This window comes from Triturus cristatus, chromosome 4_1 (genome assembly GCF_964204655.1).
Source record: "Triturus cristatus chromosome 4_1, aTriCri1.1, whole genome shotgun sequence".
Taxonomy (NCBI): domain Eukaryota; kingdom Metazoa; phylum Chordata; class Amphibia; order Caudata; family Salamandridae; genus Triturus; species Triturus cristatus.
This window is the reverse complement of record NC_140585.1, coordinates 634619164-634637961: the sequence shown is the minus strand read 5'-3', so window position 1 is coordinate 634637961 and position 18798 is coordinate 634619164. Positions and strand designations below refer to the sequence as shown.

The 18798-nt window shown below is 41.9% G+C and overlaps 1 protein-coding gene across 1 annotated transcript in view; it reads left to right on the top strand.

The window, feature by feature from the left end:
- ZDHHC17 (zDHHC palmitoyltransferase 17) overlaps positions 1-18798 on the top strand; it is a 505513-nt gene that overhangs the window by 296303 nt on the left and 190412 nt on the right. Inside the window, exon 12 of the mRNA XM_085653012.1 lies at positions 12868-12930. Coding sequence (XP_085509138.1) covers positions 12868-12930 — 63 coding nt within the window. The remainder of the gene's footprint in view (positions 1-12867; positions 12931-18798) is intronic.

Here is an 18798-nt window from a genome sequence, read left to right as displayed (position 1 = left end):
TTCCCTGTTCATCCCTGGTCAAGAATAACTATGAAAGTGATCAATAACAACCATGAAAGTTATCTATCTACTTCAACAAAGTACTGAAGATGCAGGTTAGCTGCCCTTTAGAATATTGTTGGAAGATAGACTAAAAAGAATGGATCCCCAAGTGCTTTTTAGGTCTCGCCTAGTGTTGCAGCGCGCATGCGTTGCTCGCTCTGCGAGGCATATTGTAGTAGGGTATGTTTTAGAAGTGGCGTGAAAGCCCCGCCCATCTTCTTCATTGGCTGTCGTCATCGTCAATGGTAAATGCTGGCTTCCGATTGAAAATGAGGCTTCTTAGTCCCTCCTTGTTACCGCCCTGTCTGCTGTTGGGACCGCCCATCAGGACTGGATCGTTTACTTGCAGCGTTATTCTCCCTCATTAGTTGGTGGCACTATTTTTGGCAAGGTTGGCTGTGTGTTTATATTTGCACCGCGCTTTCACTTTACAATAGCTGCTGCCCCACACAGCACTTGCTGGGTGGGGCGGTAGCTATTGTAAAGTGAAAGCGCGATGCATATACAAACAAGCTGGTGCCTTTGTGCAGTGGCGGCAGGTTATTTTCAGCATGCCATGCGCGCTTTTACTTTCATTTTGTTAGCCTCGAGACTGCTACAGACAGGGACAGTGGGTAGGGGTCTCCCACGTAGGGTCCTCCTTCAATCATCAGCTGACCACTCTGGGCCACACACGCTACAGGCGGAGAGGAAGGCAGGCTGTCCAGTAGCACTTCGTCGCTGGTGCATGTTTTGTTTTCAGCGCGCACTTAGATTTTTTTAAGCAGCCCTGCATCCCTGTGCTTTTGTAGTAGCAGCCGCATACACCGTGACATGTGCAGGGCCGGTGCCACGTCCACACTCGTGAAACTCCTCACTGCAGTGGGTATCATATTTATCATCTGCCTGCCGGAGATGTTCAAGAGGCACGAAGGTAGGATTAACGCTTTAATGCCCACAGGCCGCCTTCTGACTCAAAGGAATGCCATACGTGGCAAATAAAAGGGCAATTTCTTCTCAGTCTGTGCGCCGAAGTGAGCAATGGGCGCGGGCAGGGGTGTTAGAAGAACGCAGGTATTTGGAAACTGCTGAAACCATTAACAATGTAGGACCTTTCAGCTTTTATTTATTCACCGATCTCCTGTTTCTTTTCCAGTGGCTGGCAGGTGGGACCGCTGGTTGATCTGATTATACAATTCATGTGTGTAACGTGTACCATGCATGCCAATATTTGGGGAAAGATAAGAGAGAGGGGAGTTTAGAAAACACCCAGGGAAGGTAGTGTGTCTGTTGGGTTTGTATTGAAGAGGGGACACTTTTTAGCAGGTGAAATGTAAACTGTGGGATTGATTGGTTTAACAGGGTGCCCAGCCTCCGCCACTATTGGGGGTGCTGGGACAAACGGGGATTCTGTAATTTTACTGTGCCTTTACTGATAACCTGTTGCAATAGCCAAGTTTATTCGGTGAAGTATGCTTCCAAAATAATCGACTTTATGCCTTAAAAACTGTTAAGGTTGTGGAAAGCAACCCCCCACACACATTAATCAACAAGCATTTGAAATGCAATATATCTTGCATTTTAGCAAGTTTAAGATATTTGCATTGTAAATGACACTGCCTTTTATGTTTTAAAAACGAAAACAAAAATAAAAGGCATTGGTATTTGCAATGTCAATAGCTCAAACTCGCTTAAATGCGAGACCTATTACATTGCAAAATCTTGTTTAAAATAGTGAACCTTGTATGATAGTTTTGAGGTCTTCTGGAACGATACTTCAACAGAAGGTGCGGTTTAGAAACGCGAGTAGCAGATGGCTCACTGCTTCTTTGACCGTTAATAACAACATACTCAGGCACAGCTGTTGGGTAAGGTGGTTGGATTTCTTACGGACTAGATTTTTTCTGATTCAGCTGGTTGCAGAGATTAGAATACTTAAAATAAGGTAGAAATCATTGCTTGAGTATTGAAATTAGGGACAGAGGGGGGCCCTCTAAACCCCTTCCACTTTTAGCTCTTGCCTAAACTTTACCATTTCATAGACCAATGTATGTGTGCAAGAATAAACTTAGGAGACAAAATATTTTGATGACCAAGCAAGACAAGTAACCTCCCTTTCTCTACTTCAGTGACAGAAATAGACCTATAGGATTTTTGACATGCTGTTTGGCCAACTTTATTATCATCTGATTCTTCATAGAAGCACCATGTTGCAAATCGGTGAAGTATTTTAGAAGCGGGTGCTCAAGATGAGTAATGGGCTAACAGTATGAACTGCCCCTTAACTTTCCATAGAATTTTTGTGCTTATTGCCATAACCGAACATGCACCTGCACAAGATACTGTATTTGAGTAATAGGGGTTCTGTTGCCTCCAAACAGATAATACCATTTTTATAGTGTACTATTTAGCCTACTTGACTTGTTCTAGTTAAGGTTATTTTTGGCAAATGTTCTCATGCACATAAACACTGTTCTCTCTTACTGAAGGTCTGAGGGTTTTCTGAGCCAGCAAAATTCATTTTCCTCTGGTATTCGTGTTGATCCATGATTCCCTTGGTTGATGTAGTCCACTGCTACTGTGCCACAACCACCTTCTGTTTGGGAGTCTCAGGAACCTTTTGAGAGGTCTCATCTTTCGAGCCGACTATGGGGCCACACTCATTGGTCGCATACAACTACCATAGTTACAAGGAATAACCTGTTGCACAATACAGTGCCTCTAAAGAAATGCCTAGCACTGAATTGTTACCATAGAAATTAAGCACAGTGCAAGTCTCAGACAGAGGCTGTTTGAAACCAGCAGAAATCAGTTGGCTAAGTACTAGGAGAACCAGGTGAAACAGCTTGTGTATGACTTAGTTCAAGTTGTGCAATGACTTAGTGCCCTGGGAGGGTGATTGTCTTTTTACCTATGTATCATTTGTTTACTCTCTATAATCATTATGCATAGAGCATTTAAACTAATGGGAAATTCAAACTCTTCATTATTTTACTCCCACACGGTTGGCTCAGCATCAGAACCTTGTCTTTTATAACCTCATAAAGGGGTGGTTTTGTTCTACTTTTGGTGTATGAGAATAACATATGAGAACCAGAGAGTAGTCTTTCTTTGATCTAAATATTTTTGTTAATGACGGCTTTGTTTGATACCTGTTTTAAAGTTTCATCAACCAGACAGTACAAGCTTTCCATTTCCTAAAGAGCTATTGTGAACTCAGAGCCCACCCCTTACTTATCATTGGTTGGCTTTATTGTCACTCATTAGTGTGCTTCCTATTCAATGGCTTTTATTGCCAAGTTGTTTTATTTATATGTGTATAGTGTCACCCCACCACCAAAGGTATATCCTGCCGCTCTGGTGTACCGACTTATTAGAAGTCTAAGGGTGGGGTAGCTGGGAAACTTGAAAATCAGAAGAGCCAGGCTTTGAGCTGCTTTTGAAAAGAAATAACGTACTCTGTTAGCTGCATGTCTAGTGGTAGGTTGTTCCAATGGTGTGCTGCATTTAGGATAGTCTGGAATTTCCTCAAAAGATACTTCAGGGCGCCCACCTAGAGGGCGTTTTTATTGGGAGAAATTGTAAGTTATTGTGGAGCATCTGAAAGATGCCATAGCATTATGCAGAAGCAGAAGTCACCTGATATTTCATGGACAAGTTTTTGTCCAGTATGACCCCAATGTGGGAAATGGGGTTTCTAACTCTTTGGGTCACAGTTGCTATGATCAGACTTTGGCAGCTTTATCGAATAGGATAATCTGAGTTATGTCCCTATTCAGCTTTAGGCAATTCTTCTCATCTCATCCTATATTTCAGCAATGCGTATGATTGGCTGTGTCATCAGCATATGACACGTTGTCAAAGCCAAGAGATATGATAATATCAACCAGTGGGGTCATGTAAATATTAAGAGTTGTACTCTGGGAATAACCCTGAGGGACTCTGCATGCCGTTTTATAGGGGTTGTAAGTTATCAATAGAAGTCCGACCATGTGAACTCTGCTGTAGAGAAACGATATGAGCCACTTTAAGACATCCATTTGTATGCCCGTGTTGTGCAGATTTTTAAGTAAAGTGGTGTGTAGCACAGTGTCAAATGCTGTAGCGAGATCAAGTAGGATTGCGGCTGCGGGCTTGCCATTTTCCAATGTGCATCAAATTCTAACCATCAACGTCAAGTTCTGTGAGGCTTCTCTGAAACCTGACTGAGGTGGATGTTTCCAAGTAACTGGTCATTGATTAGATTTTTAATCACCTTGGCTGGGTACATAGATCTGCAAGTTGCCAGATTAAGGGGTTTCTGATAGAGGATATTTTTTTTAAGCAAAGTCAGGATATAGGTTTGCTTCCAAGCAACTGGAAGCTCTGTCATAGAAAGGGAAATATTGAACAGTGTACTAAGAGTGTTCTTAAAGGTCTGCATTAGAGGAAAAGATGAAGTTGGGGGAAGGTTCAGCAGGAAAGCCTGATTTGACAAATTGCATGACTTTAACCAATAAGATGAAATTTAACAGGTTGAATTTGGCAAAAAGACACCCCTTTTAATTTATTTATTTCTATAATTTTTTTTATTTTCATTTCTTTGTTAGTTAATTTTTAGGTGGCAGTATATTTTATTTCACCACTTTTATTGGGCTTGACATGGTTCTACCGGGCAAGACTTTTTTCTGTTCCTGTTTCCGGTCTTCCTCCTGGCTTTAACATGGCACCCCCAGCGTGGACACACAGTGGGCACATGTAACATGCTCACGTGCTGGCATATCAAAGGCCAGCCCGTGCACTCCCGTCTACACTTGAACGAAGCCAAGACCCCTGCATCGTTTGTGAAGCTTTTCCAGCTGAGGCTCATGTAATCGATGCATTGGCTCCCCTGTCGCAATCTAGAAAAGGCTCCAAGGCACACTAACACTCGATGCTGCAGAGCTTCCCTGACTCTCATTGAGGGTCCATTTAGCTGCTTTGATTGTCATTCCTCACGCAACCCTCCTCCGCCAACCAGATGCCCAGTCATATTTTAAAGTCACCAATCCTTGTATTATGGCCACCAAACTTAACAATTTCTCCCAAATCTACCGAACCCATATTCCCCTCCTCTTACACCATCCTTCAGACGGTGAGGTGCTTTTACTTAAATGCCAGATTTATAACTAAACATACTGCTGATATCTGAAACCTTCTCCAGAGTTCCACCCCGGATATCACTTTATTACGAAAAATACTTTCTAATTCACTTGTGCTCATACACAGTCAGAAAATCAGTAGCACTATTCTGATTTTGGCCTGCTATAACTGGCTAGAAATCCTTATTTATTGCCAACTTTCAAGCTCACAGGGCCCTTTCATATATACTCGTCTGGCCCCAAACAAGACTTTAGCCATAAGTTGTCAGATCTAGTGGCATTATTCAACCTTTTAATTTTCGGAAAATTTAACTTCCAAATTGATGACCAAACAGATCCAAACTCCACAACCCACTTAGATGATCTTATTTTGGGTCTGTAACAGAGAGTAATTTGCCCCATCTCTTCACCATACATATCCTGGATCCCATTTTTACCAGCATTAACAGCATCGTTCTAGAACCCCCCTCTCCCCAAGGCTTTGATAGATCACTACCTCATCAGTTTCTCTATCTCTTAATCACACGTCCCCATGCACCTCCTGCTCAAACTATTCTCAAATCTAGGCCATGGAGATTAGTCCCAAAAGTAAACCTAACAAAGACCCTATACGCTCCCAGTAAAAATGCGTCCAACATCACCTCTGTGGTTTCCAGTTTCCAAAATTCTGTCACAGAAGCTCTAGACTCCATTGCACAATTCAAGGTACAGAACAACACACAAAGTCCCTTCGGCCAAGTGGTACACCTACCCATCTCTCCTAGTTGTCTTTAAAAGCACAGCAAGGTGGTTATGTTTTTTTAGGTATGGCTGAAAATCAGACATTAAGAGTTGTTTTTGCATTATCTTCTGTATTACATATATTTCATGAAGCTTTGACACACAAAGGCATTATGGCGCTTGGAGATGGGTCATCTGTTACTCTCACTCAGCTGGCCTCAGAGGCAGAAGGTGGACTTTGCGTGACACTTTTCCTGGTGGCCATTAAATATGCTCCCTAGGCTATTGCAGAAGATCGGATGGCTAAGTGAAAAAGAAACCATGTGAATTAAAAAGATTGAAAACATTGAACATATTTTACAGTTTTGAGGTACCATAAGATAGGTTTCTTTTCCTTCAGTATTTTGAAATGTTTTTCTCTTACCTTTTTTAAATAGTAATTTGCAGACAAACTAGGGCAAATCCAACAGCTCAGCACTTTTCAATCCTTATAAAACGTATATCTATAAACCATTAAGTGCTAATTACTCTACAGCCAACCTTAAGTATATTTCAAATATTTATGACATGCTATATTTTACAAGGATCGACTTGCATGCTCTGTATTTACCTAAAATATTCTAAAGACAGAGGTACATAGCAGACACGATGGATGTCAAGTGGTTTTTGCTGGGCTAAATGCATGGATCCCCTTTTCTTCCTCCTACGACATAGGCAATTTAACTTCTATATGTGCATATCTCATTGAGCTTTCCTTGACGGTGGTAGCATGGACGACCAAATCTTTTCTTTTGCCAATTTGGCTAGTGTGGGGGGTTCTTCGTGAATTTTGGTATTTGGCGCAGTCACAAAAATGCACTGAGTATCTAGTCCTTTCTCCCGTCCTCTACCCACTCTGCAGTCTGTCTTTTAGTGACTCTCTCACTTGCAGAGTTCCAATACCTTGGTTTCCATTCCCTTTTTATTTACCTTCTTTCCGTTATTTTTCCACTCAGCCAGACATCGTGTTCCCACAAAAGTGACACCTGTTATAGAAAGGCTAGTACTCGCAATTGTGCACCTTCAGCTAGCACACCATTCACTACTTAAATGTCGCATCCAGATGATGTAATTTGTAGTGTGCTCTTTACAAAAGAGAATATTTGACTGCTACAAATTTAAGTAGTAGTATAAGTAACAAGGGAACCCGGTAGAGGTAGCTAAGGACCACGGGTGCAAACTTATTTTGTTAACAAAAGTCCCTAGCTTAATTTTAGTTAGGAAAAAATGATTCTACATAGACTTCAATGAGACCTATGTGAGTACCTCCTGTGTCCAGCCGGACAGAGGAGCATTTAATCTCAAATAATCAAAGAAATGTAAGTAAGAATTGAGAAGGCTGATGAAACAAGGGCACAGTCCTGTACCGAGTTTTCAACAGAGAGAGGAAAAGAAAGATCAAGAAGTGAAAGGCAATTACAAATTGATAACAGGCAAACACATTTTGGAGCGATCGTGGGGGCTTACAATACAATGAGCGACTTCAAGTAAGCTCTAGCCAATAGTATCCACGGTACATTTAAACAATTGCCATAATGTGGAACTATTATAACAAGTCGACGTAACGTTTCGATCCCTAGCTCCTAGTATACAGGGATCATCATCAGGACTAAAGGATTTGTCAACAAAGTTATGCCTGGTAGGATTATAACGCCTATGAACATTGAATAAGGGAAGGAGAGAATAAAATTACAAAAAGTCAGCATTTGCGTATTCAAACGGACAACATGTCAATTGTCATTTATGTGCTCAGGAGTGGAGCCGCGTGCGACAATCGGTGATGGGGGTAAACAAGTGATGAAATGGAATTTTATGAAGAGACTTGGTGAAATAAATTGCTCGGCGACGCACTTGTGCTGGAGGTGGATACTAGACACGGTGCCAGGTGATGGGTAAGACCTGTGACTTGATAATTGAGAAAATAATAATGGTGCATGAGAAGAAACGGCAGTTGGTGCGCCAAACTGTCATGCGGTGCGAGGCGACGGTGTCAAGTGGTAGTGAAATCCGTGCAAAGTGTGAGAATGGACGGAAAGGATAATTAACTAGGGGAGGGGGCTTGGGTGGAATAGACGAGGTATGTGGTCTATGGTAATTGCAGCTTCAGGGAGGTGATTTCCATCTGGTTGAAGAACGATACAGCTCAAATGGTCAGCCGCGTTCTGATATCTGAAAACGGCACACTGGTTAGATCTGAACTGGGTGAGTGGCCAGGAAAGAGTCTCAGAGGGGAGAGGAAGGCCTGCTTACCGTACGGAAAGGGGACACACTTTAAAGTCAAGGAATAAGGAGCGCGTCTGGACGTTGAAACAGGGTGGCAGCTACTTATGCTGTCCGTAGTATTGAAGCGCTGGTGGCGGGAAAAAAGGGAAATTGAGTTGGCATACGGCAATTGGTAACGTGACCACAACTCTCCTGACAGGGGGGGGCTCCTGTGAGGGACAAGAAATAGTGCTTACCGTGATTGAATTGATATTAATGACACGCGTGTTAGAGGCATTTTTAATGATTCCCTTGGGGTAGCCTCTTGCTTTCAATTTTGAGGAGAGATAGTTTGCTTCTCTAAAATAGTCGGTCTTACAAGAGAAATTTCTCGTTGAAATGATCAACCTCGTTGAACATCATCCATATAACCCAGCATATGAAACACTATGTACTATGGACGTTGAATCACTATATACCAACATACCACAGACAACCGCCCTGTTAGCAATTAAAAAGATTCTCGACACAAGACCACGTCCCCACGCTGTTCCTACCACTTTTATTTTGCAACTCCTAGAAATCTGCCTCACACGAAACTTTTTTCTTTTTGACAACACCTACTACCAACAAATCAAAGGAACCTCAATGGGCGCAATTTTTGCCCCAAATCTGGCAGTTCTGTTTATGGACCAACTAGAATCCAATGTCATTCTCACTGATTCCAACCCTTTCTTCCCATGCATTTGCCTTTGGCGCAGGTATATAGATGACATCTTTATAATCTGGCAGGAGAACACAGAATCCATAACATCTTTTGTACACTGGATGAATAATAACTGTTCAGGTTTATCATTCACTGTCACGACTGACAAAGAATCCATTGCCTTCTTAGACCTTACAATATTCCACTGTGAAGGGGAATTACTAACACGACTGTACCGGAAACCAACAGAGCGTAATACTCTACTGAATTACACAAGCAACCACCCCAGGGCCCTCAGAGACTCACTGCCCTATTCCCAGTTCCTGAGAATAAGGAGAAATTGCTCTTGTAAGACCGACTATTTTAGAGAAGCAAACTATCTCTCCTCAAAATTGAAAAGAAGAGGCTACCCCAAGGGAATCATTAAAAATGCATCTAAACGCGCATGGTACTGTCCGAGGGAAATTCTGCTAACCCCCAAACCAAAAAAACTAACTGAACGATTAGCCTGTGTAACCACTTTCTCACCAGTCTCAAACAAACGGAGAAAAATGATACTCCTTCACTGGCCCATCCTGAATGCAGGTACACTGACATTAGACAAACCACTTTTTGCCTTTAAAAAGAACAAAAATCTAAAGGATCACCTGATCCGCGCGGCTCTGCCCTCTACTGCCAATACTTCTACTCTCGAGGGTACTTGGGGCCTCCCGCCCATCCTAGGGCATTTCAAATGCAGAAATTGTAATGTTTGTGTGTTTTCAATGGAAGGAAAAAGTTTCACCTTTAACAACATCACAGCACTCAGTAATTCCTTTTCCAACTGCAACACTGCAAATGTAATTTACCTCATCATGTGTCCATGCCAAAAGATCTATATAGGCCAAACTACGCAGAAAGTAAAAACAAGAATCTGCCAGCACAGAAGCCGAATCAGGTGCAAGACTCCGAATGCGCCACTAGTTGATCACTTCGGAGAGGCCAATCACAATGAGGACGACATTCGCTGGACAGTGCTGAAAGTGCTTAAACTACCACCACGTGGAGGCAACATGGCCCAGATCTTAAACAAAGAGGAACTGAAAGCAATTATCACATATGACTCAATCCGAAAAGGCCTAAATAGGTCTGAAGATTGGACAACGCTACTATAAAATGTCATCCAAAAGACTTTTCCTTCTGACATATCCCTTGAATAACAGAATCTGAGTTATTTAAAAGCCTAGACATACAATTTACATGTAAATTGTTCGTAATTCTTTAATTGTAATGAATTTTTAACTTGTTATCACGACCTGTTCCACTTACAAATCACCGGGATTGTTGTAACTTTATTGAATCACACACCACTTCCTTCCCCAATTCAAAATGGCCCCCACATTCACGCCGATCTTGGCATTGTACTGACACAGCCCTTCTTCCATTTCTATCGTTGCTTTCACTTAAACCAATCCTCACTCGTCTTAGTCCAGTCACCATTGTGGACTGCCTTGGACTCCCCATTGAGGCTGCGAGACCCGGACGAGGTAAGCGCTTGCCCTGCTCACACCGTGTGTCCCCCTCCCTATCTTCACTCCACTAACGAGATTCCCCTTCCGTTTAGCAGAACGCGGACAGCCATTGTAGCTGCCGGTTGAATATCGGATCAAGACGCGCTTCATCAGTCTTCCCTGAATACACGCGTGTCATTAATATCAATTCAATCACGGTAAGCACTATTTCTTGTCCCTCACAGGAGCCCCCCCTGTCAGGAGAGTTGTGGTCACGTTACCAATTGCCGTATGCCAACTCAATTTCCCTTTTTTCCCGCCACCAGCGCTTCAATACTACGGACAGCATAAGTAGCTGCCACCCTGTTTCAACGTCCAGACGCGCTCCTTATTCCTTGACTTTAAAGCGTGTCCCCTTTCCGTACGGTAAGCAGGCCTTCCTCTCCCCTCTGAGACTCTTTCCTGGCCACTCACCCAGTTCAGATCTAACCAGTGTGCCGTTTTCAGATATCAGAACGCGGCTGACCATTTGAGCTGTATCGTTCTTCAACCAGATGGAAATCACCTCCCTGAAGCTGCAATTACCATAGACCACATACCTCGTCCATTCCACCCAAGCCCCCTCCCCTAGGTAATTATCCTTTCCGTCCATTCTCACACTTTGCACGGATTTCACTACCACTTGACACCGTCGCCTCGCACCGCATGACAGTTTGGCGCACCAACTGCCGTTTCTTCTCATGCACCATTATTATTTTCTCAATTATCAAGTCACAGGTCTTACCCATCACCTGGCACCGTGTCTAGTATCCACCTCCAGCACAAGTGCGTCGCCGAGCAATTTATTTCACCAAGTCTCTTCATAAAATTCCATTTCATCACTTGTTTACCCCCATCACCGATTGTCGCACGCGGCTCCACTCCTGAGCACATAAATGACAATTGACATGTTGTCCGTTTGAATACGCAAATGCTGACTTTTTGTATTTTTATTCTCTCCTTCCCTTATTCAATGTTCATAGGCGTTATAATCCTACCAGGCATAACTTTGTTGACAAATCCTTTAGTCCTGATGATGATCCCTGTATACTAGGAGCTAGGGATCGAAACGTTACGTCGACTTGTTATAATAGTTCCACATTATGGCAATTGTTTAAATGTACCGTGGATACTATTGGCTAGAGCTTACTTGAAGTCGCTCATTGTATTGTAAGCCCCCATGATCGCTCCAAAATGTGTTTGCCTGTTATCAATTTGTAATTGCCTTTCACTTCTTGATCTTTCTTTTCCTCTCTCTGTTGAAAACTCGGTACAGGACTGTGCCCTTGTTTCATCAGCCTTCTCAATTCTTACTTACATTTCTTTGATTATTTGAGATTAAATGCTCCTCTGTCCGGCTGGACACAGGAGGTACTCACATAGGTCTCATTGAAGTCTATGTAGAATCATTTTTTCCTAACTAAAATTAAGCTAGAGACTTTTGTTAACAAAATAACAAAGTTAAGTAGTGGCATTTCTAATGATTCCAGAGATGTTCAGGCCGGGGGTGTACATTACGCTAACTTCTGATAATATAGTCCAAGTTCCTCCCTACATGACTTGGGGGTTCTTTTTGGGTAATAAGAAGGAACGTGGAGCGAATTCAGGTGAGAGACTCTGTCATGCAAATGTTCACATTGTAGAAATGCATTTGGGGCATGTGACTAATTAAAGTTCAATGCTGGCACTCGTTTTCAATTCCTGTGTTAGATGCATAGTACTTTGTCTTCATTGGGCACATGTAAAATTGATCTGAGTTAGCAAAAGTGGCCATGTCTGTGCAGTGACCTAGAAAATAGGATGCCATTGTGGCTATGTCTTAGCATTTAATATTTGGGCATTCAAAAACATCTAGTGATACTGAAGATCTAACTTACACCTACATTAATTCATTTTAAGCATTACTGAATGCATTTAAAAATGCAGTAGCCTTTTTATGAGATTTTTTTGAAGTGGTGACATTATTAATAACTTTAATCACTAGAGAAAAGAGCAAAATGGGAAAATTAAGTTATCCTAACATTCAGTGTGCATGATGTCCATTTGGGTAAATAATGCCCATGCAAGATTTGGAAATTTGGATGTGGAAACTGAACGCAAGTATTTTCCATACAGGTTCAAAAGTGCATTATAGCTTGCATGTTTTGTGTATTTCATATACCCGTTAAGCAAACAAATGATAGTCTGTCCAGATGCAAATTGCCTAGTTTGCACCTCTGCATCAACACTTTTGTTTATTGTCCTTAAATGTGATTTTATAGGCTATATTATACATATGTTTTATATGCATTCCTAGATCTGATTCAGTATGTACACGCCTCTCAACGATTGTTTTGCATAATATTTCTTCTATTAGAAAATAAAGATCCCTAAACTCAAAAGCATTTCAGAAATATGCTACTCCTTCATTTAAACACAATAAAGCCATATATTTTCATCTTTTGTGACTGATTGTAACATAATTTCCTGTTTCAAATCATTCCGTCAGACAGTGAGGCAAAATATATATAATTTGTCTTTCTATTCACAGACAATAGTTGAACTTGCAGAAACAGGAAGTCTGGACCTTAGTATTTTCTGTAGTACTTGTTTGGTGAGTATGTCATAATGTTATGTCGTTGTCTGATGCATTGATAGTATAACTTAAAATACTTTGAAAAAATAACTTTTATTGTTATTTGTTCATCAGAGTAATAATTGAGACATTGTGATTTGACCCATTAACATACAAAACATTTGTAGCATAACAGCTGTGTATGTATCTCCATTCTCCATCTTATCCTTGTGTTATGAGTTGAAAGAAGCCATTTCAACCCACCCACCCCAAGGTCTTCTCTCTGTTTGAAAGTGGCCTATCCAGGGCTCCCTTTGGTGCCTGTAGCCTATGCTCGGAGCTTAATTGGTCCAAATGTGTTTTAACTTGCCAGTTGGTAGCGTATTACAGATTGGAACTTGCAAAACCCCTCCATGCCTGTGCTTTGCAACAACATTGTTATTGAAACATTTTAGAAGGGGCTGATAACGTACATTGAAGTGCATCTGATGTCAGTAAGTAATGAATCAGTGACTTTGAACTGTATTTGGCAAGTGAAAGAAGTAATTCCATTCCACAGGGAGTGTAATGCGGAAAATGTTGAACTGAGTGACAAACACTTACGTACCAGTCTGTAGAATAGAGGGTGATGAGTGTTCAGCTGCATCAGCAGGTGATAATACTATGCAAGGAACTCCTGGATATGTGCTAATAAGAGATTCTAAGAGGCAACAAATCTGGGTATATCTGCATCTTGGGTGAAAAATCGGAAGACCTAGTACTGTGGGCTTTGAGCACGAGGACATTATCTGTGAAAAGCATTGGAATGCTACGTTGTTTAACTGCAGTTTTAAGATGCATGAAGAAGACCCAATGGGTTGTCACAGCACTTTACAATCGAGTAAAGTTTCCATCTTTGTACAAGCATCTTACTAAAGAAGAATTACAGAATCAGTAAGCAAAGATCGTATTCTAATCGAAGGAATAAATAACTAAATTACAATTTAAGTTAATATCTCCACTTTGATGTCAGTGAAACCGTTTGTTTACCAAGTTCCATGATGTTAACATTATAATTTGTTATCTTTGGAATTAAAGCAAGCCTACCCGCTGCGTGGCCACCAGCTCTCGCAGTGTTTTGGGCTGGATCTTATTCTCGAGTAGAATGGAGAGAGTTCCAGACTTGAGAATACTCTTATTATTTTAACTGAGTTTTGCTTTGCATTTGATAGATTAATGTATTGGTATTAACCAAATCTACATTACAAGGACATTATTCTACTTGTGGTTCCTGCGTTGTACAAGAGATTGCAATCAATATCGTGTGAAGACCATACCATTTTTCCTAACTCCACCAGGGAAACCAGTAGTTGTACAAAGAATAACAAAATATGAAACCTAGTTGCATTATACCTGATATCAGCAGAGGTGTACATCAACATTTGATAGGTGAAATGTAAACATTTATCCAGAACTGATGTGAATCCAAGGAAACTTATGCAAGTTTTGGGAATGCTTGCAGCATCAGTCTGTTTCAATGAGCTGAAGATGGTAGGCAGTATATCGTAAAGGGAAAAACAAGTATTGCTTCTAGGTTGGAGGCGCAATAAGGAATTGTGAATACAGTGTAATCCTAGTGCCCTCAAGCTGTTGATGGCAGGAGAAGATGGTGCTGACAGTGACGATGCTTGGGACATACAAATTACATTGTCAATAGTTTTAGAAAGGTTGAGGGAAATAAAGTGTTTCTCTCATAAGATCACCTTGAACAAGGAGGTGGTACAAGCAGTGCACAAGGTGCTGCCTGTGTTTAATTTAATGTGTGACTCGATAGTCCAAAAACTATAAAGACTGAAGAAGGGGGTGTGTTCCCAAATTAGTACAATGTTCTGAGTGGGTTTGCACCAGTGGTGATTTTGCCACCAAAGGTGTAAAGAACCATTTGCTTTTGTTTGTGCATTTTTAGAGAGGCCCACTCCACCCTCATCCCCATTTTTCACACCACAACACCTATCTCTATTTCTTTATGATTTCATTGCCTCCAACTGTCTCCTGCCTCCTCAATGATCTGGTACCTCATCAATTGATAGCTGATTAAAGGACAACAGCTCATAGCTTTATTTTTTTCGCTTTTTCTATAACTAGAGTGCCAAGAACTTGATTGTATTTTGGAGAATTAATGCCATTTCAGTTGTTCCCTGCATATGTAATATAAATGGAGAACGGTCACATATTTTATGTGATCAGAAAGTTTATAAAACCTTTTCACCTTTCCTATGTATTTCTGCTGTATTAAAGAAATGCTGTATAAAAAAGAGATCAACAAGTCAGTGTGAGTGGATAGCCAAACACTGTCAGTCAGATGTTGGCTACTCCAAGAGATGCAGATTTTGTTGGAATTAATCTGCCATCCACATATCACAAGGTAAGGCGCAATTCCCAAATCTAGGTAATTAACATAATGTGACACCAGTACAGGCATGCAAATTTTGTCGAATTACTTTTGGGTTAGCTTTAGATGTGCCCGTTTTGAAGAAACTGATGCATCCTCAAAAAATGTTTAAACTGGGGGATGTCATTTTACAGGTTCATATTGTGATGTTTGAGGATTATGAGGCGTTAGAGGTAGCTGTATTGAAATTCGAGAAAGAAACATGTTTGCTGAGGTGTTGTGTCTTAAGTCCAGAGGTTATCTTAGTGTAATGTGAGTGTTTCCTTGACAGTGAGTTTAGGACTGGCCAGCCAGAGTTGGTGCTTTACACTGAGAGAGGAAAGACCTGAATAGTTTTTATTCACATCCTCTAAATCTTTTCCTCAGTCTGGGCCTCTCTTTAATATACTTGTGACTACGTACAGAAAGCAGAAATATGAAACTAGCAACACTTAGTTTTCATTACTGTGTGAAAGCTTGCAAATTTGACCAAACATTTCATAACACACTACAAAAGATTTGAAAATATGCTCATATGGTAAAAATAAATTGTACACTGGTGTTAAATTTCGGATTATTCAAGGCGCTCATGAAGTGAATGTTTATTTTAACCACAGTAGATGCAGTACTTATGAAAAGTTATTCATGGAAACGAATAAATTAGCTGGCATACTGCCACTCTGAAAATACATCCTTTCTACTTCAAATCCTGGGTTCACTCCCATCGATCATTTATAATGTTTGCAAAAGCCATTATATTATCTGATTTTTGCATAATTCAGTTCCCATGATGTAGTAGCTGAATATTTTATTTAAAGGATTTTTTTCTTCGCCAGCATTTTGAGTTCTCACTGGTTTTTCTCACGTTAAAACTTTCTGTGAAATTTGTAAATGCAAATTTGCAAACAGCTGTTGAGCTTTCCAGTCTTTCCAATTAACGTATTTAAGTTTTTCTGGAATGCAACTGATATTTTTGTTGATGTTTTGAACACCGCGTCATTTGTTCTGCTTGAGTTGACTCAAGTTGTTAGACACTTTTTCCCCTTTGGCAGATGGCCTCTATTTGGCTAGTATTTCTCAACCAATGGCAAATTAGTCTTAAAAAAACTAATATTACACAAATTGCAAGATCAGAAAGCCTAAACTAGTGGCAATGTCATGTATTAAATTTAATATATGTAAAATATTGTATATCATTCAAAAAAACTTTTTTCTGAACTTCGCTGTTGTTGATATTATGTGTTTTTGGGTGTGTGTATAACTGAGCTTCACAAAAAGCTTTTGAACCTTTGACCATAATACTTGTTTTCAAACTATCAGTTTTTTCACAAATCATAAAAAGCACAATTAATAAGTGAGCGCAAATCCGCGAAGAGAGCTAGCTACCCTCTGTCACTTTCTGACAGGCTTTTTTTTTAATGTTTCATCGATCCCTTGTTGGTATGTAGGTTTTACCCCTCATGTCAAAAAAGACTTCTGGTTTCAAGCCGTGCGCTGCCTGTCACCACGCCTGGTTTGTCTCTGGTGCACCGTGTCGTTTTCGCTGGGGTCTTGTTTTCGGTCCCAGTTGAGACAAAGGTTCACAAAGCCACCGTTTCAAGAGTCCCAGATCTTCGTCCTCCAACTCACTCGTCGAGCCGGTCAGGTAAGAAGCAGAAGGAACAAAAGTCAAAGTGTGCTTCGACCTCTTACTCATTGCTCAGAACCTGCGCCTGGGTCTACTTCGCCCTGCTCAGCCTTTCCTGGAGCCGGAGCAACCCCTGCCCAGCTCCAGGAATTTTATGATGCCATGTGCCTCATAGTTGGGTGGTCTGACCCTACTGGCGCGCCGTCGGGCTTGGAGGCTCAGAGGGGGTTCCATCGGTCTCCACACTGGTGGGTCCACCCGACGTTGATGACCCACCCCACGTATCTAGCGATGGATCTAGACCAACATTAGTCATACCCCTGCTATCATTTTTGGCACCAAGACTCCCAACACCCCAGCATCCACCAGCTGTGCCAGCCCAATTCTTATTCCGAGCAACCGAGAGCCGCATCAGCGCCGATAGAACTTTAAGGTTCTAGGTTGCTTCCTCAGCCCTATTCTGAAGGGCTAGGAATGGAGGAAGATTGGAAGGGGTTGCAGGACCCTTTACAAGACCAGCTTTCTCAAGAAATGGACTGGTATTAGGAATTGATTGAGGCCAGCATACTGGATACCTCTCCAGATTCTAGCCTGCTTTCTCCCCTACCGTGGCTACAGAGGAGGGAGCTGCATGTGCTATGGTGGTGAGAAGGGCAGCTGAGGTTCTGGACCTTCAGCTCCCTTCAGTGGAATTTAAGACAAACATCATGACAGAGGTCCTGAAGCTGGGTGTCTCCTCCTCTGAACCCCTCCTGCCTTTCAATGAGGCCTTGACTGAGGTTCTTTTGGGAACCTGTTCCAAGCCAAGCACAGGGCCTCCTGTGAATAGGACAATCTCCCACTTGCATCACCCTCCACTGGGCGACCCAAAATTCCTCACCATCCACTCTACCCCCGAGACCTTGGCGGTCCAAGCCTCTACCTTACAAGACACATTCCCTTCCTCACCCCCGGATAGATACTCCAAGAGGCTGGATAGTTTGGGTAAGAAAAGCTGGTTAAAGTGTTCACGGACAACACCACCGACATGTGATACTACAATAAACAGGGCGGGTGGGGTCGTGGATCCTTTTTTAAAAGCTCCTCGGTCTCTGGACGTGGCTGGAACAGTAGGGCATATCCATGTTAGTTTTAAAACCTTTCAGGCTCCCTAAACGCCAGGGTGAAAGAACTCAGCTGTCTATGCCTGTCAGATCATGACTGGCTTCCCTACCCAGAGATGCCACAATGTCTTTTTCAACAGTGGGGATAGCCTTAGTTAGATCTGTTTACCTCCGCCGATTATGCGCTACGTCAGCATTTTTGCGCGGTAGAGTTTCTAAGGCAGCTCTAGCTCCGAGACACTTTTTATTTGAAATGGAGCTCGGGCCTCATTCCGCCAATACCGCTCCTGTCCAAGAAGTCATTCTTGTGGCTCCAGACTGGGCACAGAGAGTCTGTCATCCCAAGCCTCTCCAACTGAGCATAGATCCTCCGATCGGGCTGTCCCTTTGGGAGGATATTCTGTCGCAGCGGCAGGGAAGGCTCCTCCACTGAACCAGTCCAGTCTACACCTTCTTGCGTGGAGATTGAGTGGTGGCAGTTGATAACATTCAACCTTCCTCTCGAAGTCTGTAATGTTATTTTGGCAATCAGGCATCCCTCTACCAAGACCCTGTACGCCTGCCGGTGGCACCAATTTGTAAAATATCGCAAAGAAAGTCCTATTGATCCTCTTTCTGCTTCCCTTTCTCACGTTTTGTGTTTTATTTTTACCCTTGCCCAGCAGGGCTCTGCACTGGGCCCTCTCAAAGAGTACCTTTCGGCCCTGTCTGCCTTCCTGAGGCTGCCAGACCAACCCTCATTATTGAAATCTCTCATTGTAAACAGA